The sequence below is a fragment of the Siphateles boraxobius genome, unplaced genomic scaffold, assembly GCF_051911475.1.
Source record: "Siphateles boraxobius isolate OS27281-9 unplaced genomic scaffold, OSU_SipBor_1 199, whole genome shotgun sequence".
In the NCBI taxonomy this organism is placed as follows: Eukaryota; Metazoa; Chordata; class Actinopteri; order Cypriniformes; family Leuciscidae; genus Siphateles; species Siphateles boraxobius.
Window position 1 is genome coordinate 124,454 of NW_027508809.1, and position 21,909 is coordinate 146,362.

The window sequence follows — 21,909 nt, forward strand, 5'->3', positions numbered from 1 at the left end:
AAATAAGATCCTTGCATAAGCCCCGGGTCTGTCGAGATGTTGCAGGATATAGTGCAGTCCCATGTTGACTGCATTATCCACAGACCTGTTTGCTCTGTAAGCAAACTGAAAGGGATCCAGCAGGGGTCCAATGATGTCCTTCAGGTGGGCCAACACCAGTCTTTCAAACGACTTCATGACAACAGACGTGAGAGTGACAGGTCTGTAGTCATTAAGTCCAGTGATTTTGGGTTTTTTGGGGACAGGAAAGATAGTGGAGCGTTTGAAGCAGCAGGGAACTTCACACTGCTCCAATGATCTGTTGAAGATCTGCGTGAAGACCGGGGCCAGTTGGTCAGCGCAGGCTTTTAAACAAGCAGATTAGATGCCGTCTGGGCCTGAGGCTTTCCTAGTCTTCTGTTTTTTGAAGACTCTGCTCACGTCCTCCACACAGACCTTAAGCTCAGGTTGGATGGCAGGAGGGGGATTAATGGGAGAGAAGGAGGTGATGGTGAATGTGTGAAGTGCAGGTCTGAGCCGGTGTGTGGTGTGAATGTGGGCTTTTCGAACCTGCAATAAAATGAGTTTAAATCATCAGCCAGGTGTTGATTGTCCACAGATTGGGGAGTTGGTGACTTGTAGTTGGTGATGTTAGCATCTTTTAGCAACTCTGATCTCCTTTGTCAGTCTGTTTCTGGCCTGGTTATACAGGATTTTATCCCCACTTCTGTAGGCATCCTCTTTGGCATGACGAAGGTGTTTGAGTTTCCCAGTAAACCATGGTTTATCATTAGTAAATGATAATAATGACCTGGTAGGAATGCATGTATCCTCACAGAAACTTATATATGAGGTTACAGTATCTGTGAGCTCATCCAGATCGTTGGTAGCAGCTTCAAAAACAGTCCAATCAGTGCAATCAAAGCAGGCCTGTAGATCCTGCTCTGCTTTATTAGTCCATCTTTTTACAGTCCTTATTACAGGTTTAGCTGATTTCAGTTTCTGCCTGTAGGTCGGTATGAGATGAACCAAACAGTGATCAGAGAGCCCCAAAGCTGCTCTTGAGACAGAGTGATACGCATTTTTTATTGTGGTGTAACAGTGGTCCAGTATATAACTGTCTCTGGTGGGACATGCAACGTGCTATCTGTATTTTGGTAGTTCACGGGAAAGATTTGCTTTGTTAAAATCTCCAAGAATGATTAAAAGAGAGTCAGGATACCTTTGTTCTGTTTCAGCTACCTTTGTTCTGTTTCAGCTATTTGTTCAGCCAGCTGTTGTAGCGCTGCGCTCACGCACGCGTCTGGAGGGATGTAAACATTCACGAGAATGAAAGAGGAAAACTCCCGAGGCGAGTAGAAGGGTTTACAGTTTATGAAATGTGCCTCTAAATTAGGAGAGCACACCTTTTCAGTGTTGTTACATCTGAACACCAACTTTCGTTAATGTAGAAACACAATCCACCATATAACAATCCCAGCTTCTTTGCACTGGTCAAGCTATATTTCAAAAGGGGGTAACTTTGTGTGCAATGCTCAATTGGTCTCATATGAAAAAGATCTAAAATAAACTCTTCCACAAACAAATGCAGTGTTTCTTTCTTCATATAGTCAAAGCTTTACTCATTCATTATCCCACAAACCCAAAATGTCACAGAACATACACCCGTATACAGAGATCAATTCATTATTTTCAGTCATGCCCAAGTATATGCATATGGGTGTATCGAAATGTCCAACACAGTCCTCTGAGGTTCACAAAGTCCATTAGCTCAGAAAATGAAAGATGTCAGTCTTATCTGTAGTTTGACGTAGGAGGTTGTCCAATGCTTAGTTGTTTGGTGAGTCGTTAATCTTCTCATCAAACGAATCAGAAAAGTGCTTCAGTAGTATAAGCATGGTGTTTGGTCAGACCCACTTAGCAGTATCCACAGCTGACGAGCAATAGCTACATCCCAAACAAATCCTCTACAAGAAAAACCTCAAACACATCATACACTAAATAGATTCCCCATCAGTTCACCCAAACATTTCGCACAAACAATTAAACTTACGTTTGAGCAGGAAACAAACAGTTTCTCAAACAGGATTGGAAAATAGTTAGCAAACAACCATGAGGCAGCATCAAACAGACCTTAGCACTTACTCTACTGCTTCCTGTTTTATCCCATACAATGTGCCCTCTTTCATCCCCCTAGTGGCTAGGAAGAAAATAACACCCACAATTGGAATGAAAGAAACCCTGTGACAGGTGGTGACTGTTACATATCCGTCCCCTCATGCTAGCACTGTTCCTATGTTGCCAAAATAAGGTTTCAAATTCTGTACATGGAAAGAATCTACCTGCTCTGGGTGTTCAATGAATGATATTGAGTAGTTAACAGGGCCAAGACATTTAACCACTTTAGCAGGACCTTTCCATTTGGCAGCCAGTTTAGCCATAAAACCGCCATCAGCACGCGACAGAGGATGTGTACGAACCCATACTAAGTCTCCCACTTCAAAGTGAGCTTGTCTCCTACGAAGATTATAGTAGTGCCCTCTCAACATTCCTTTGCACAGTCCGAATCAGTTCTTCGGACTTCTCCAGGACAGGGTAGGCTGGACTGTTTGGGTCAGGGGGTCTCAGAATAGCTCTCTCCAGAGGTCCCTTCAATTTGAGACCAAGCATGACTTCGGCTGGGGTGAAGCCAGTACTTTCTTGCCACGCCGTATTGATAGCAAATCGGAATTCGGCTAACCACCTGTCCCAATGGCGATGATGGTCTTGCGTGTTTTTGAGTTTTGAGTGTTCGATTTACTCGTTCAGTCAAATTGGTCTGAGGGTGCGCAGTAGTGGTGAGTTTCTGGATGACATTCCATTGTTTGCAGATTAAACTGATGAGCTGTGAAGTGAATTGAGTTCCTCGGTCAGACACTAAGTACCTGGGAGTGCCCCATCTGGTGAAAATTTCTTCCACCAGAATACGTGAAATTTGTGGAGCTTTAGCCACTTGCAATGGAAACAATTCCATCCATTTTGAGCAGTAGTCCACTACTACGAGGAGATGTTCGTTCTGCTTCTGACTTCTAGGGAACGGCCCCATGAGGTCAATACCCAGCATATGCCCAGGTTCCACTACCGGGGTCGACTGCATATGGCCAGCTAATTTCGAAACGGTCGGTTTTTTACTTTTGACATACCTGGCATTCCTTGCAATGCTTCCAAACATCAGACCGTATCTGGGGTTGGACGCTATGGGTACAGGAGTGGCCAAGGTCACGCCTGTACGCATTTCCCCCGATTGCTCTGCTCCCAGGAGTTCTGGAGAGGGTTCACCGGGACGGGGTCAGTCTACTGGGGCGGCAGTGGCTCAGTGGTTCATGTAGGTTGTCTACAAACCGAAAGGTTGGTGGTTCAATCCCCGGTTCCACCTGACCAAGTGTCGAGGTGTCCATGAGCAAGACACCTAACCCCAACTGCTCCCGACGAGCTGGGTGGCGCCTTGCATGGCTGACACCGCCGTCGGTGTATGAATGTATGTATGAATGGGTGAATGTGAGGCAAAATATGTAAAGCGCTTTGGTGGCCATTCGGTCTGTGAAAGCGCTATATAAATGCAGTCCATTTACCATCCATTTACTGTTGGTAGCCCCGTACTGGCCGGCCCGAGTTTGGTTTGCGGACCTAATATCTCTCCTCGATGGCTCTCCTCTGGAGATTCCGATCAGGAGGGACCTTCTCTCTCAGGCGAGCGGGTCGATACTTCATCCCCACCCAGATCTATGGAGGTTGTGGGCTTAGCCTCTGAGGGGGCCCAGCTCACTGAGGTCGTGGAGACCATCCTCCACTCCAGAGCTCCGGCCACTAGGAAATTATATGCCCTGAGGTGGAAAATCTTCACCTCTTGGTGTGGAGAACACCAGTTGGACCCAGTTAACTGCCCAGTGGGTGCAGTGCTGGAATTCCTTCAGGAGCGTTTCTCCACAGGGTTATCCCACTCCACACTGAAGGTGTATGTGGCGGCCTTATCTGCTTACCACGTCCCTTTGAGTGGAGCTTCTCTCGGGAGACACCCACTTTTAACCCGTTTCCTTCGTGGCACTCTGAGGCTGAGGCCAGCAGTTCGCATGAGGGTGCCTACCTGGGACCTGGCAGTTGTTCTAGAAGGTCTCTCTCTAGCACCGTTCGAGCCCATTGAAGAAGTTTCTGAGAAATTCCTCACTCTAAAGACTGTATTTCTTCTTGCTATGTCTTCATTAAAAAGAATAGGAGATATTCAAGCTCTGTCGGTTTCTCCCTCGTGCTTGGAATTTTCACCCGGCATGGTCAAGGCTTTCCTCCTTCCTAGGCCTGGGGATGTTCCCAAGGTTCCAACTAATGTGGTCAGGCCTATTGTACTGCAGGCTTTCTGTCCTCCTCCATTTTTGACGTCGGACCAAGAGAAACTAAATCTGCTCTGCCCTGTTAGGGCTTTAGATGCGTATGTCCACAGAGCTGCCCTGTGGAGAAAGAGCGAACAACTGTTCGTTTGCTTCGGACCCAAGGGGGTCCGAAGCAAACGAACAGTTGTTCGCTCTTAGGACCTTCTTCTGTGGACCTTATGATCGATTGCTCGATTGCTCGATTGCTTTTGTCCGCCTCGCTGCCTGCTGTGAGCTGTGAGTTTGTTTGCGTCGTGGCTTTCTAAGCCTCGTATTAGCTTCGTATTTCCTTCTGTTTTTCCGTATTTCTCTCTTTATTCTGTTCTTAACCATCATTTAACTCATAATTACAACTCGGACTGATGGCCATTATACGGCTGGAACCGCAAATACGGTTTGAACATTGATTGTTGGTCGTAGAGCGAGTCCTCTACGAGTCCTCCGGTCAGCCTTCTCCTTTGGCTGTCCGGGCTCATTCAACCAGGGGTATGGCTGCCTCTAAGGCTATTTTGTCAGGAGTATCTATTCAGGATGTTTGCGATGCGGCAGGATGGTCATCACCGCATACATTCGTTAAGTTTTATCATCTTGACTTCAGCTCCACTCCAGGGGCGCAGGTGCTTTCGTCCGGATGTGCGCTCTGACTTCACACGATGGACACTTGCTCGTATGGCGGCGTTGGTATTAGCGTTCCCAAAGCGTTGTCATGCAGCTCGAGTTCCCTGATAGGGAACGTCTCTGGTTACGTATGTAACCCTAGTTCCCTGAAGGGAACGAGACGCCGGTCATTTGGCTTGTGTGATATTATGTGAATAAGACAGCCCATTGTTGTATGTGATATCGTTTGTCTGGGAAAAATTGTCACCTTCAATCTAATGCCATTCCAGTGTCTTCCTGAAAATATCTAAGAAGCAATTTCATTAATGTGTAAATCAGTCCATGAACCCTGTTATTTCTTGTTAATAATCTATCTATCTATCTATCTATCTATCTATCTATCTATCTATCTATATATATATATATATATATATATATACATATATCAGACTTTTTACATATGGTGGCCCGTACGGGGAACTGAGATAACGTTGATTTTGCAAAAAAAACACACACACAAAAAAAACCCCTGACAATTTAATTAATTGAGACTGAAATATTATGGCAGGAAGAGACGGTGAAAGGGGGTTTGAAGTCACTCCTGATGCAAATAGGGCAGGCGATACACCTGGGTTTGGGGACCCAGATTTTACAGCTGGGCCATTTGTTACAAGAAGGTCTACTGTTACAACAGATTCAGTAAATCTTTGTTGAAGTCATTATATCTTGGTGATAAAGGGGTTGACGACGTTGAAAATAATGCACTTGAGGAAGATGGTATGACTGAGGAGGAAAATGTTGATGTTGACGATAATGCAGTTGATGAGGAGGATGGTGATGATATTGAGGATGATGATGATGAGGTTGTTGGTGATGAATTAACCAGTAGTGTTACTATCATAAAACAGCAGCTGAGTAAACTGGAGAATGATTTTAGAGATTCTGTTACAAGTGCGGTAAATAGAGAGGCGAGTTCCAGGCAATATGTCGATAAAAGCTTAGCTGAATTGAGAAATGTGGTAATGTTCAGTATAGGAAAAGTGGATAGAGAGGTTTATAATTGGCTCTTATGTAGAGATAAACTATGGGAAAGCATTTGAACAAGCTAAAGCTGACTAGCACTCCTCTTAGTCAGAAAACAGGAGCCTTCCCTATGACTATCAGTCCAACAGTAACCTCTAACCCCACTAGTTGCCCTGGTGCATCTCCTTTCTACTCTAAGCCTCCTGTAAAACTAGAGTTTCCCATGTTTGGTACCACTAGTGAATCATCTGATGTCCTGCACTTTATCGAGCAGTGCGAAAACTTTCTAGAATTGTGACCCCTCTCCAATCAAGAGCTTTTAGGGGCTCTCTCAACATTTTTTAAAGGACCAGCACTTAGTTGGTGGAAGGCCACAAAACGCCAGATCAATGATTGGGCCTCATTCAAGGACACCTTTATGGCAGCGACGACAGTACAGAGACCTGATCAAGGCCTCAGAGACTTTGCATATGATTATCAGGCTTTGTGTCTGAAATGGAAGCAGGACATGCCTGAGGAAGAGATAGTCAGGCGCATCTTGAATAATATTAACCCTAGAGTGGCTGGATGTCTCCGTGGAACGGTATCAACTGTGACACAACTGGTGAAAATAGGCTCTATGGTAGAGAGGGACTGTGCTGGAGCCAAGGAGTATTGGCAGAAGGTGCAAGCGAGTTCTGAAAAGCAAGGGAAAAAAGCATCAGAGAAAAAATTTCATGGCGGTGCAGCTGAACTGGGTGTGGTGCAACATCAGTCCTACAATAAACCACAAAATGGTCTCCTATTAGTGCCTATTACCATCAGAGGCAGGCACGGAGAGGCTGTATTGGGCACGGGTAGTACCTTCACATTGATGAAGGAGAGTCTGTGGCAGCAGGTGACGTCTGCTGAGGAAGCTTTCTTACCAGCGGAGACAGAGATTCGTCATGGCGGATGGGACCATTCACCAAGCTCTGGGGAAGAAAACAATCTATCTCGACTGGCACGGTAAACAGAAGGCTGTAGAATTCCATGTAATAGAAGATCGTCATCTGGCATTTCCTGTGATCTTAGGGCTGGACTTCCTCACTACAACAGGTGTTATCCTCAACTTGGCTAAAAACAGTTACGGACTGTAAACCAATAGAGGTTACACCTATTATGGCTTTAAACAACAGCGAGACCACTTTAGTGAAAGAAATCAGGACACCCTCACCTCATCACAAGGTGTACACCTTTACTCTGCTTTACCTCCAGGGGAATTACCTCCTTGTTGGGGGTCCAGTTTCATGGAAGAATCGGGCTGTGTTACGACACTGACTGTCCAAAAGGACTCCAACAACTGATGAGGGCCTGGCCGTCAGTTACTTCCAATATGCTGGGCAAGACCAATGTGGAAAAACATGCCATCTTTGTCCAGGATGAAGTCCCAGTCAGGTATAAGGCCTATCGGGTATCTCCCCTTAAAAAAAAGAGTCATTGAGGAGCATGTAGAGAAGATGCTAAAAGATAACATCATAGAACCCTCTCAGTCAGCCTGGTCATCCCCTGTAGTCCTGGTGAAGAAACCAGATGGGTCTTATCGGTTTTGTGTGGACTAGAGGAAAAGTAAATGCAAAGACGTTACCCTATCTACGGTCTTGTTCTCATGTCCTTCGACAGCTCTTTGGTCTTGAACCATGCTGGTGGAGAGGATGGAATGGAAGTCTTTTATACACATAACGAGCTGACATTAGGAATACTTTCTTAACCCTCTCAGGTCTACGGGTGTTTTGGGGTCCTTGAGGTGTTCTGACATGCTCTGAAATTTGTGCTTTTTTCAGTTATTTATAAACATGTTAATGGCAAAGGTGTAAATTCACTCTAGCTAGTCCATGAAAATAAAAAGCGTCCATTCGGTAATTGGGCCGATGGGAATCGGACGGTGGTTGGCGGACGAGCGCGCCGACCCCCCCGAAATTTTTGGGGGGTCGGCCGACGCCGCAGGCCGACCCTCCCCGGGCCCCCGACCCACGCGGGCGGGGTCGGGGTGCCCCGACCCCCTCAGGGGCCCGACGGGAGTGCCCCGAAGCCCGAGGCCACCCAAAGCAGTTCTGCCTTCGTCCTTGGTGGGGCGCCACACTTGCCCCGTCCCACTAACCCACTATTTGTCCGATTGGCCACTAGAGTGACCAGACCCCCCCCACCCCCCCCGTCCCACTAACCCACTATTTGTCCAATAACCCACTATATGGCGCAAACTTCCCGTTGACCACCCCCCCCCCCCCCCACTCCCGGGCCACGCCCCCGTCCCACGAACCCACTATTTGTCCAATAACCCACTATATTTACCAAAAGTCCCGGGACCACCCCCCCCACTCCCGGGCCACGCCCCCATCCCACGAACCCACTATTTGTCCAATAACCCACTATATTGGGCAAACTTCCCGGGACCACTCCCCCCCCACTCCCGGGCCACGCCCCCATCCCACGAACCCACTATTTGTCCAATAACCCACTATATTGGGCAAAAGTACTAACCCCGGTCTTCATGCAATAAGCTGCAATCGGACACAATCCCACCTGCCATCAATTGAATGGGGATATTCAGACAGTTTCTTTGATAGACATTTGAATTAAAGGTCCTGTCATGATGGTAACTATTTGACTGCACTCAGCAGGCCACCCAGAGTCCATAGCACCCAGTGCCATCCCATAATTCCACTGTCCACGAAGCCACTATTTGTCCAATAACCCACTATTTTTGAAAAGTACTAACCCCGGCCTTCATGCAATAAGTGGCAATCGGACACAATCCCACCTGCCATCGATTGAATGGGGATATTCAGACAGTTTATTTGATAGACATTTGAATTAAAGGTCCTGTCATGATGGTAACTATTTGACTGCACTCAGCAGGCCACCCAGAGTCCATAGCACCCAGTGCCATCCCATAATTCCACTGTCCACGAAGCCACTATTTGTCCAATAACCCACTATTTTTGAAAAGTACTAACCCCGGCCTTCATGCAATAAGCTGCAATCGGACACAATCCCACCTGCCATCGATTGAATGGGGATAATCAGACAGTTTCTTTGATAGACATTTACCTTCAAAGGTCCTGTCATGATGGTAACTATTTGACTGCACTCAGCAGGCCACCCAGAGTCCATAGCACCCAGTGCCATCCCATAATTCCACTGTCCACGAAGCCACTATTTGTCCAATAACCCACTATTTTTGAAAAGTACTAACCCCGGCCTTCATGCAATAAGCTGCAAACGGACACAATCCCACCTGCCATCGATTGAATGGGGATATTCAGACAGTTTCTTTGATAGACATTTGAATTAAAGTTGCTGTCATGATGAAAACCATTTTACTGCACTCTGCAGGCCACCCAGAGTCCATAGCACCCAGTGCCATCCCATAATTCCACTGTCCATAAAGCCACTATTTGTCCAATAACCCACTATTTTTGAAAAGTACTAACCCCGGCCTTCATGCAATAAGCTGCAATCGGACACAATCCCACGTGCCATCGATTTAATGGCGATTGGGACAGTTTCTCTGATAGACATTTGAATTAAAGTTCCTGTCATGATGAAAACACTTTTACTGCACTCAGGGGCCTCCCCTGAGTCCGTAGCACCAAGTCCCATCCCAGAATTCCACTGACCACGAACCCACTATTTTTTACAATGGAACAAATGCTACGTGGGATCTGACAGTTTCTGTGATAGGCAATTTTTTTAAAGTTTTTTTCTTGATAAAAACTATTTTACTGCACTCAGGGGGCCCCCCAGAGTCCGTAGCACCAAGTCCCATCCCAGAATTCCACTGTCCACGAACCCACTATTTTTTATAATGTAATAAATGCTACGTGGGATGTCCATAGCTCTGGTCAGGAAGGGTCTAGAGCCTCCATTTTTGCACTCAGGTCTAAGTCTCATCACCCTCTATCAGAATCCAGAGTTTCAAGAAGATTGGAGAAACTCAAAATCTTGACCCGAAAAAACGTACCCCTGTCGGTTTTTTCGGGTCGGAAAAAAAAGTTTCTCCGATCTTCTCGAAACTCTGGATTCTGATAGAGGGTGAAGGGACTTAGACCTGAGGGCAAAAATGGAGGTTCTAGATCGTTCCAGAGCTGAGATACGGAGATCCCACGTAGCATTTTTTCAATGGAAAAAAATAGTGGGTTCGTGGACGGTGGAATTTTTGGATGGCTTTTGGTGCCACGGACTCAGGGGGCCCTCAGGAGTGCAGTAAAATGGTTTTCATCAAAATATTTTGAAAGCTAAGCTGAAAAACCACAGTGTCCGTTGTTTAACAAAGTGTTTTTCACCCTTTTTCGACCTTCCGATCCCTGAACGAGGTGGTAGGGCCCCCAATTGGCATAAAAAAAGACAAGACTAGAGAAACTTTTAACACTATTATTTGAACAAGAACAAAAATTTAACAACAAAACCAGACAAAAAAAAAACGTGCCATTTAATAAAAAGTCTCTGTCTGTTTCCGCTGCCTCTTTGCTGCCGACCTCTGGAGTGCCGACTTATGGAGTGCTGTCCTCTCGAGGGCTGTCATCGGGACTACTGTCGTCTGGAGAGCTCTCCTCTGGCGAGCTGTCTTTATGAGTTTCTGGGCCACCTTGTTCGGGGACTTGAGAGGAGACAGCTGGACTACGGGGTAGTAGCGGTGCCTCAGCCTCCGCTTCTTTGGGGTGCGCTCCACCTGCAAACAGCGAGAAGGGCAAAGAATCAGCGAACACGCCCACTCGTCAGACAAACGGTTAAACGGACCCACCAAAAGTTGGACTTACCGTCGGGTCCTCCTCTGTCTGGTCCTCCTCCGTCGGGTCCTCCTCCGTCGGGTCCTCCTCCGTCGGGTCATCTCCCTCCTCTGTCTTCTGAGGGCTGGCGGCGGGGGGCGGCCGCTTACGGGTCCTCTTGGCCACCTTTCGCCTGGAGGAGGTGGCGGGGCGCTCCGGGGTCCCCGGGGGGGCATCCTCACCCTCCACGGCTGCCTCGAACAGCCTACGCTGTTCCGCGGCCTGCTTGGCGTCCAAGTTGAGAGCGTAGAAGCGGTCAGCAGTGGAGGTGTCGTGGCACATGAATCGGGAGACCTTTTGCCTGTCCCCGGGGCTGTGGGTGTTCTTGGCCTGTACAGAGAGGAAAGCACAGTTGGAAACAGACACGCGCACATCAGAAGTTCACAAGGCAGAAACATGGGCTGGGAAACTCACGTGGGTTGCGATGGACGTCCTCACATCAGTAAAGGTTGGAGCTCCTGGCAGGTCCAGCCCAGCCCATGCCTCCTGAAAGTACTGATTCAGATTCTTGCATGAGCTGGGCTTAGAGGTGAAAAAGAAGTAGTGGGCGTCGCTACCGCCCACTAACTCCTTTCTCATGGCCAGGAACTCCACCAGCCACCTTTACTCCTCCTCATCCAATGCCAGCTGAGCGGCCCCGAAGGCCTGGTTGGTCTTGTGGGAAGAAATCTGTGGAAACAGTGAAAAACGATGTAAGACACGTGAGAGAGAGAGAGAGAGAGAGAGAGAGAGAGAGAGAGAGAGAAAAAAACTCACATTAATTACGTAGCATCCATCAATGGCGGCCTGTCGCGCTGCCTCCACTTCCCTAATGGTCATATTTTGAAACACCCCACTGCGATGCCCGTAGATACAGGCGAGGTAGGCAGTGAGGTGCCCATAAAATGACCATTGGTCCTTCCTGTCTCTAGTCTCCTTTAGACACGCTGTGAGGGAAAAAAAGACAGCGTTAAGTGGCGTGTGTGTGTGTGTGTGTGTGTGGTACGCCAAGGTTTGAGAGGTAAGAGGAGGCAAAAACTTACCCAGGATCTCAGGAATGGCAGTCTTGGTGGAGGCAACGCACTGGCGGAGAGCGGCCTTGGGGATGAGATGGCCCTCCTTGGCCTGTTTGACGGCCACCTCGTGAACGACCACCCTCCGCCTCACCGATCGAAGCATGCTCTTCATCTCCCGGTTCAGGCCGACCATCACAGTACGGGAGAGCCGGCAGTTGGGCGGCGGGGTCTCGGTGATGTAGGCCAGGAACTGAGAGACATTCTTTAAATACATCTGAATGGTCGGCTCCGCGATCTTGGCCTGTTTCAGTGAGTGGTGCCAAGACCGCATCCTCGCCGTCTGGTTCAGGAACGCCAAGCTGGCCAGGTCAGTTTGCCCCGCCGCCATGAACGCCACAAAGTTCCTAATGCGGAACACCTTCGACCCCACATTGTTGACCAGCCTCGGACTGGGGTCGGCGCCCTCCTGGTGGCCGCGGAACTCCTCGAGGAGGAGATCTGCGAAAAGAGAGAAAACACACAAGAGCACATGGGGTCAGAACAAAAACACACAACATTGGCCGCAGAGGGAGAAGAGACAAAGTACTCACTCAGAACCGGCACGTGGTCGGGGAACGGGTGCCTCTCCTGCTGAGGTGACTGGTTGGGGGCGGGAGGCTGCTCGCAGGGGGCCTCACCGGCCGGCTCTCCGGATGGCCCGGCACGGGGCTCTCCTTCCTCCTCCTCCTCGGCCTCTCCACACTCGGGGGGGCCGAGAGCGGACATCAGCCTACCGGTCACCCTGGCGACCAGGCCGGAGCCGGAGCGCGTCGACCTCCTCTTCAAGAGGCGGTAGCGGCGGGTCACGTCTCTGAGCGCCCGGCTGAGGGTGTCCACCTGCTCGTTGAGGTGGGCCACCTGGTCTCTGACTTTCATGCAGCCAGGTTTGCAGCAGGGCAACTGCAGAGCGGGGTCGTCCTGCACCTCCTCCCCTGGCATCACCTCCTCTTCCTCCTCCTCCTCCGGATCCTCCAGGTCCAGGGATGAGGTCAGTGGCACCGTCGGGTTGGTCGCCCTCAGCTCGGCGAGGCCCTCCAACACCTTCTTCCTCTTCAGAGCCTGCATCATCTTCCAGCGAGCTGCGGCCTTCAGCTCTGTGTGGGCCTTAAGGTGGCGGTCCATCCTGGAGCTGGATTTGCCGCAGGCAGGCACGGGGCAGGTTCCCTTGCGGATGTCCACCCTCCCAGATGGTATGGCGAGAAGCAGCTTGCGCTCGTCCTTGTTCTTGATCCCGTGGGTGTTGGTGAGGTGCTGGCTCAGCTGGTGGTATGGCCTCTTGCACAGCGGGCAGTCCTTGATTCCCATGTTGAGTGGTAAAAAAAAGTGAGGAACCCGTCAAGATCCTGTTGCAATATGTGTGAGCTTGTGTGTGTGTGCAAAAACCTTGTGGAATATGATTTGACAAAGATTGACCCGTGCAGGCATCTTTTATAGTCTTTTTTAAAGTCACTTTAATGCCCAGGAGTTGTGAAAGTGGAGTGGGCTCATTTCATGCCCAGGAGTTGTGAAAGTTAGGGTTACATTAGAGTTTGGGGAACATTGAGCCAGGGGTTCTCGAGATATAAGCCGACAAAGCTGCGCCTTTGACCGGACGTAACTCCCTGGCCCCGAGGCCCTCGGGGACGGGGGTGGCCTCGTTGGACAGGGCTCCTCGAGGCCTACAGACGACCCGAGTTTAAAATTTTTTCGCCGTGTGGTTTTCGAGATATTCGAGAAAAACAAACATTCACATACGTTCAGTGGTTATATGGCTGTCACCCATGTCTCCAACGGGACTTCCAGATGATTAAAAACTTTTTTTTTCAGCCCCAACCACCTCTACTGTACTAAGCACACCCCACTGAACACATCTCACTAATTTTCAAGTCATTTCAGTGTTTAGTTTGCAGGGACGGGAGACGACGGCACTCGCCGAGTTTCGGGGTCCTACGACTTTCCGTCTCCCTGTGGCAGCGCGTTCCGTTGGTTTGACCTTTTTGACCCCGTGACGTGTTTTTCACCCTTTCGGCCCCTGAACGAGGCCCCAGGGCCACCAAACTTTCCCGCCCGCACCAGGGGGCCGTGGCGAGTCGGAAAACGGCGCCCCCTAGTCGGTCGGCCCTTCCGAAGCGGCGTCCGCGAAACCACTATGGCAAAATACATTCATTTAATGGGCGAGTGGGATTTTTACAGAAACGTCCCAGGGGCCCCAAATTCGGCAAGCTGACCCCTTGGCCCTCCCCGACCGACGTACCCAAAGCAGGGGGCGCTAGAGCAGAGTCAAATTTTTCTCAGCCTCTGTGCAGAAATCCTCCCTCAGGGCTGTTTCCCTCTCAGACTGAAAATGCACTTTCAGGCTTTTCATTTTTTTTCGGGGGAGGGGCGATTTCTTTTAAGGCCCCAGGGCCCCACGCTTCGGGGCCCCGCGTCAGGGGCCCCTGGAGAGTCGGAATCTGAAGCATCGGGGTACCGCGACCCTCCGTCTGCTGACGGGGGCCGTCCCACGAGCCATTCAAAAGGCATAGCGGGTTCGCGGACGGGCGTCCCTTTTTCGACCTTTCGGCCCCTGAACGAGGCCCCAGGGCCACCAATCTTTCCCGCCCACACCAGGGGGCCGTGGCGAGTCGGAAAACGGCACCCCCTAGTCGGTCGGCCCTTCCGAAGCGGCGTCCGCGAAACCACTGCGGCGAATACATTCATTTAATGGGCGAGTGGGATTTTTTTCAAAATGTCCCCGGGGCCCCAAATTCGGCATGCTGACCCCTGGGCCCGCCCCGAGCGACGTACCGAAAGCACCGGGCCCATGAGCGAAGGCAAAACATTTTCAGCCTCTAACCCTAACCGTCACGCTAACCCTGACTCACGGCCCCTTTTTTGACCTTTCGGCCCCTGAACGAGGCCCTAGGGCCGCCGAGCTTTCCCGCCCGCACCAGGGGGCCGTGGCGAGTCAGAAAACGGCGCCCCCCTAGGGCGAGTGGGATTTTTACAGAAACGTCCCGGGGGCCCCAAACGTCCCAGGGGCTCCTCAACGGGAAGTTTGCGCCATATAGTGGGTTATTGGACAAATAGTGGGTCCGTGGGAAGGGGGGGGGGTGTGGGGGGTGGGTGGGGGGGCATTTGCCCAATATAGTGGGTTATTGGACAAATAGTGGGTTCGTGGGTTGGGGGGGGGGTCATGGGGCAATATGCTCTCTGTCGTCCACTAGAGGTGTCCGAAAACCACCTATTCCGTGGCAAGTAGGTAAGAAACCGTGAATAGGGGGGTTAGTAATAAAGGCCCACTTCTCTACAAGTTTGTGGGCAATTGTCATCCAAATTCACCCTACGATCCCTCCGACCCACAGTGCGCCCAATGGCAGCTTATTTGTATGGGCGTTTTTCCACGAACCCACGGTTTGGACTAACTCTAGATAGCACAAACGGGGCTACCGTAATATGTGAGCAACATGTATGTACATTTTTGTATTTTTGAGAGAATATTGCTTATGCATGGATATTGAAAAAACTAAAACTTAAAGTGTCTGAAATAAGGCCACAAAAGACATACTAAATATGTGTCAGGGTTGTTGCAGGATGCCGAAGACGAGGACACGGGAACTGAAGTATAGTTGATTTATTTACAAACTAAACTTACAGGAACATACAGAAACAAAGGAAACTCCAGGACTTCAAAAACACACAACCTTACATCGACGATGACCAACAAACACTGAGGGAAAACACAGGGCTTAAAAGAACTGGGACTAATGGGATAATTAACTGAACACAGATGAAGAAACTGAACACAAACGAGGAGCGGGGAAAAACTAACAGAACTGAACCAAAATCACAAAAGACGGGGGTGAACAAGATCACAAAACTGAACTAATAACACATAGAAAACGTGACAGAACCTCCCCCTCCCCGAAGGCGCATCCTCGCCCCGTATAACATCCAAAGGGGTTGGAGGGTGGGCGCCCTTGAGGCTGACGAGCGCATGGTGGTGCAGGGACGGGAAGCCTCCAGGGCGGAGCTGGTAGCTCGGGGAACCGGGGTGGAACAGGCTGTGGGCGTGGCCAGGGCGGAGCAGGCTGTGGGCGTGGCCAGGGCGGAGCAGGCTGTGGGCGTGGCCAGGGCGGAGCTGTCGGAGCAGGTTGTGGGCGTGGCCAGGGCGGAGCTGTCGGACCCGGCTGTGGGCGTGGCCAGGGCGGAGCTGTCGGACCCTAGGGCGTCCAGGGCGGAGCTGTCGGACCCTCGGGCGTCCAGGGCGGAGCTGTCGGACCCTCGGGCGTACAGGGCGGAGCTGTCGGACCCTCGGGCGTCCAGGGCGGAGCTGTCGGACCCTCGGGCGTCCAGGGCGGAGCTGTCGGACCCTCGGGCGTCCAGGGGGGCGGAGCTCTCAGACCCTCGGGCGTCCAGGGCGGAGCTGTCGGACCCTCGGGCGTCCATGGTGGAGCTGACCCTTCGGGTGGCCATGGCGGTGAGGACCCTTCGGGTGGCCATGGCGGTGAGGACCCTTCGGGTGGGCGCCCCCCCAAAATTTTAATGGGGAAATTGACAGGAAAGGGGGGATCCGGCAGCAAAGGGGGTCTTGGGCTGGGCAGAACCAGCGGTGAAGAGGGCTTTGAGCTAAGCAGGACCAGCGGCAAAGGAAACTCTGGGCTGGACAGGACTGACGCAGGATCAGTGGGCTCTGGTGCATTTGGTGCAGAATCAGTGGGCTCTGGTGCAGGATCAGTGGGATCAACGGGCTCTGGCGTAGGATCAACGGGCTCTGGCGCAGGATCAACGGGCTCTGGCGCAGGACTGGACGGGACCAGCACATCATGGGACTCGGAACTGGACGGGGCCAGCACATCATGGGACTCGGAACTGGACGGGGCCAGCACATCATGGGACTCGGAACTGGACGGGGCCAGCACATCATGGGACTCGGAACTGGACGGGGCCAGCACACGTCCGGGGCCAGACGTGGGCGGGCAGGTGATGGGCTCAGGCGCTGGCGAGCAGGCTATGGGCTCAGGCGCTGGCGAGCAGGCGATGGGCTCAGGCGCTGGTGGGCAGGCGATGGGCTCAGGCGCTGGTGGGCAGGCGATGGGCTCAGGCGCTGGCGGGCTTGGAACTGGCTGGAGTGGGAGATCTTCTACGCGGTTGGATCCACACGCCCACAGCGTGTGATCCACAAACTCCAAGAAGGACATTTTTAGGTCCTTTACCAGAATTATCTGGGCTAGCGGGTCTCTCAGACCACCCCAGAAACTCTGTTTCAGTTCCTCTTCATCCTGAGTCATGTCATCATAGAGGTCTAGGTAACGCCCCGCATACTCCTCAAGAGAGAGCTCCTTCTGGAAGAGGATTGGTATTTCCATGGGGCTCACCTTCTTGTTATTCCTCCTTCGGCTCATCTTTTTTTTTAATAGGTTGGTCGTTCTGTCAGGGTTGTTGCAGGATGCCGAAGACGAGGACACGGGAACTGAAGTATAGTTGATTTATTTACAAACTAAACTTACAGGAACATACAGAAACAAAGGAAACTCCAGGACTTCAAAAACACACAACCTTACATCGACGACGACCAACAAACACTGAGGGAAAACACAGGGCTTAAAAGAACTGGGACTAATGGGATAATTAACTGAACACAGATGAAGAAACTGAACACAAACGAGGAGCGGGGAAAAACTAACAGAACTGAACCAAAATCACAAAAGACGGGGGTGAACAAGATCACAAAACTGAACTAATAACACATAGAAAACGTGACAGAACCTCCCCCTCCCCGAAGGCGCATCCTCGCCCCGTATAACATCCAAAGGGGTTGGAGGGTGGGCGCCCTTGAGGCTGACGAGGGCATGGTGGTGCAGGGACGGGAAGCCTCCAGGGCGGAGCTGGTAGCTCGGGGAACCGGGGTGGAACAGGCTGTGGGCGTGGCCAGGGCGGAGCAGGCTGTGGGCGTGGCCAGGGCGGAGCTGTCGGAGCAGGTTGTGGGCGTGGCCAGGGCGGAGCTGTCGGACCCGGCTGTGGGCGTGGCCAGGGCGGAGCTGTCGGACCCTAGGGCGTCCAGGGCGGAGCTGTCGGACCCACGGGCGTCCAGGGCGAAGCTGTCGGACCCTCGGGCGTCCAGGGCGGAGCTGTCGGACCCTCGGGCGTCCAGGGCGGAGCTGTCGGACCCTCGGGCGTCCAGGGCGGAGCTGTCGGACCCTCGGGCGTCCAGGGCGGAGCTGTCGGACCCTCGGGCGTCCAGGGGGGCGGAGCTCTCAGACCCTCGGGCGTCCAGGGCGGAGCTGTCGGACCCTCGGGCGTCCATGGTGGAGCTGACCCTTCCGGTGGCCATGGCGGTGAGGACCCTTCGGGTGGCCATGGCGGTGAGGACCCTTCGGGTGGGCGCCCCCCCAAAATTTTAATGGGGAAATTGACAGGAAAGGGGGGATCCGGCAGCAAAGGGGGTCTTGGGCTGGGCAGAACCAGCGGTGAAGAGGGCTTTGAGCTAAGCAGGACCAGCGGCAAAGGAAACTCTGGGCTGGACAGGACTGACGCAGGATCAGTGGGCTCTGGTGCATTTGGTGCAGAATCAGTGGGCTCTGGTGCAGGATCAGTGGGATCAACGGGCTCTGGCGTAGGATCAACGGGCTCTGGCGCAGGATCAAAGGGCTCTGGCGCAGGACTGGACGGGACCAGCACATCATGGGACTCGGAACTGGACGGGGCCAGCACATCATGGGACTCGGAACTGGACGGGGCCAGCACATCATGGGACTCGGAACTGGACGGGGCCAGCACATCATGGGACTCGGAACTGGACGGGGCCAGCACACGTCCGGGGCCAGACGTGGGCGGGCAGGTGATGGGCTCAGGCGCTGGCGAGCCGGCTATGGGCTCAGGCGCTGGCGAGCAGGCGATGGGCTCAGGCGCTGGTGGGCAGGCGATGGGCTCAGGCGCTGGCGGGCAGGCGATGGGCTCAGGCGCTGGCGGGCTTGGAACTGGCTGGAGTGGGAGATCTTCTACGCGGTAGTTGGATCCACACGCCCACAGCGTGTGATCCACAAACTCCAAGAAGGACATTTTTAGGTCCTTTACCAGAATTATCTGGGCTAGCGGGTCTCTCAGACCACCCCAGAAACTCTGTTTCAGTTCCTCTTCATCCTGAGTCATGTCATCATAGAGGTCTAGGTAACGCCCCGCATACTCCTCAAGAGAGAGCTCCTTCTGGAAGAGGATTGGTATTTCCATGGGGCTCACCTTCTTGTTATTCCTCCTTCGGCTCATCTTTTTTTTTAATAGGTTGGTCGTTCTGTCAGGGTTGTTGCAGGATGCCGAAGACGAGGACACGGGAACTGAAGTATAGTTGATTTATTTACAAACTAAACTTACAGGAACATACAGAAACAAAGGAAACTCCAGGACTTCAAAAACACACAACCTTACATCGACGACGACCAACAAACACTGAGGGAAAACACAGGGCTTAATAGAACTGGGACTAATGGGATAATTAACTGAACACAGATGAAGAAACTGAACACAAACGAGGAGCGGGAAAAAACTAACAGAACTGAACCAAAATCACAAAAGACGGGGGTGAACAAGATCACAAAACTGAACTAATAACACATAGAAAACGTGACAATGTGTCCACAAGACTTTTGACTAATGAGTGTTGTTGCCTAGAATTTTTGCTTCAAAATGATCTGAAAATCATCCTGCCTAATCATTTACACAAAACAATACATTCATTTAAATTTTATAAGACACCTTTTGTTTGGAAAGGCAATATGCGTGGAGGCGTGTTCACACCTGAGAAGAAAAAGGCCGGATAATGTACCGCATAATGAGCTGCATATTAATTAGCCCTTTCACACATGGTGTGTCACAGGGTCCCAAAAAATGTAAGGACAAAAGAAATGATCTATATATACATATTTTACAATTAGAAATTGTAACCAATTACAAATAGGTTACAATTACAACAACAATTACAATTTTAACAATATTTCAAGTGTATTTCTTTGTAAAAAGTATACATTTTATCATGCGTATTAAAAAAGGTAAGGATTCATTAGTTTGAATATTGGAACAAACACTATAATAACATCTTAGTTGATAATTCAATATACCTACTTTATTTTTGATAAAACATCATACTATAGTATATTTAACTATGAGCAGAGATTGGTGAACAAAAGCTTACCTATTTAATGTGACAGTAGTCTTTTTTTACAGTCAAAACTTTATAATCTATCCAAAACTAATCACAAAATCTTGTCTAAACATTCATATTTAGTCTGTAACATATCGTGTTTATGATATATTAGCATATACATGTTAATTTGCAGTTTGTTGCTTATACAGACATTTTATTTCAACATATTTCAGTATATTTTTACTCATCTTAGTAGGCTATAGCAATATAGTTTGGATGCGTTCATGTAAACATAACGTTTACTAATGTAGGTGCGAGAGTGAATGAACGGCACAGACACGCGCTCTATAACTGTAGTAAACAAAGCGCGCGCGCCTGTGCCGTTCATTCATCATTTAGTCTACACACAGACACGCTATTCATATTTAAACAGTCTTTTTGCGGTTTACAGACACTATTCAATATCGCGATTAGAACAAAGCACTTAAGAATAAATGACTTACTACATCAGCTGGATCCGTTGCTCCTCGAAATGAAACTACCACTTCTGGTACATTTTCCAGGGTTATTAGATAGTATTATTGCTCACACTGAAAGGATACGCTGTGTACACAGCTGTACAAGATACTTACTAAACACGATGTGTTTTATAATCCAGCTGGTGGGCGTTGGCATGTTTGAATGGCTTGCCTTAGATCATTTGCGTTTGAATACGGCGCGCTCTCCGTGGGCGTGGCACATTAACGCGTAATAAGGTATAATGAGCTGGAAAGAAAAAGACTGACATCTCTCTCTTTTCATACAGATTACATAAACTGAGAATATTTGTTTTTTATATAAATTAACTCATTTAAAAGAAGAGAGTTCAAGCTTCATTATGGAAAAAAACTCGTGCCTGTATGACAAGTATTCGCGGAATTACAGTTAATTTTCGGACGCGTTTCAGAATGGACTTAACTGACAGAGAGAAGGCAGAACGCGCATCATGTTTGTTTTTCTTTATTTGGCGAAAAGCACAACACTTTGTTTTTATTGTGAGTATCCACAAAAAAAAATAGACACTGATCAGGATCTAATGATGTACAACACTTAATATGTAAGATCAAAATCAACAGAGTATTTTGAGTTTCTTTTGCACTGATAAGAAAAAAAGGGAGACTATCGCGGTCGACCTCAGAGGGTTAAAGTGAAAGGACTGATCTGTGTTGCATATGAGCACATAACCAATTTGTGGGAGGCAGAATTCTTGCTGGTTGGTTGGGGATCAAATACTTATTTCACTCAATCAAATGCTAATCAATTTTTAACCTTTATAAAATGTGTTTTTTTTTCCCGGGATGTTTTGGTTGATATTCTGTCTCTATCCCTTAAAATATACTTACCATAAAAATTATGGACCCTTCATTTCTTTGTAAGTGGGCAAACTTACAAAATCATCAGGGGATCAAATAGTTATTTTCTCCACTGTAAATCCTGAGCTTTGGCTTTACATCGGATGGATCAGTGTCAGTAGGTAACCATGCTAAAATCACAAAGTGTAAGTCCCTTAAACAAGCCAAAGACGACAGTGGCAACTACCGAAACGTCTCGGGTTACGACTGTCTTCGTCTCATCGACACATTCGAGAATCGACACATTGGGGAACGCCTCCAGCGTGACGCGTCTGAAGCCTGTATGGATCTAGTCCAATCTTGATTTGTGTTGCGTCATGACGTCATCCGTAACGTCGCATGTGACAGTGAGCGGAAGCTATAAAAGGGAACCGGATCATAACAATGTCAGCTTTTGATTGATCGAAGCAAGTCGCTCTCAGGAGCGCTAGAAGTGTGGCCGAGGGACGCAGCGTCTCGTTCCCTTTCGAGGGAACTCGCGCTGCGTCGAGAATCGACACATTGGGGAACGAAATGGCGACTGCGCCACACTGAGAGAGTACGCCCTGGTGTGAAGCAATCTGGCACACTTAGGACGAGAGAACTTGTGAAGCCGGA

General features: G+C 50.0%; 2 protein-coding genes across 4 annotated transcripts in view; one reads left to right on the forward strand and one right to left on the reverse strand.

Annotated features, from left to right (window-relative positions):
- Positions 1–21,909, forward strand: part of cdh19 (cadherin 19, type 2) — a 103,726-nt gene that overhangs the window by 32,382 nt on the left and 49,435 nt on the right. The gene's annotated exons all lie outside the window — the stretch shown is intronic.
- On the reverse strand, positions 10,453–11,441 carry LOC143744159 (uncharacterized). Its single transcript, XM_077235579.1, has 3 exons — positions 11,204–11,441; positions 10,781–11,119; positions 10,453–10,692 (listed from the first exon to the last, which is right to left on the reverse strand). The coding sequence occupies exons 1-3, from the start codon at positions 11,366–11,368 to the stop codon at positions 10,453–10,455; spliced, it is 744 nt and encodes a 247-aa protein (XP_077091694.1). The 5' UTR covers positions 11,369–11,441.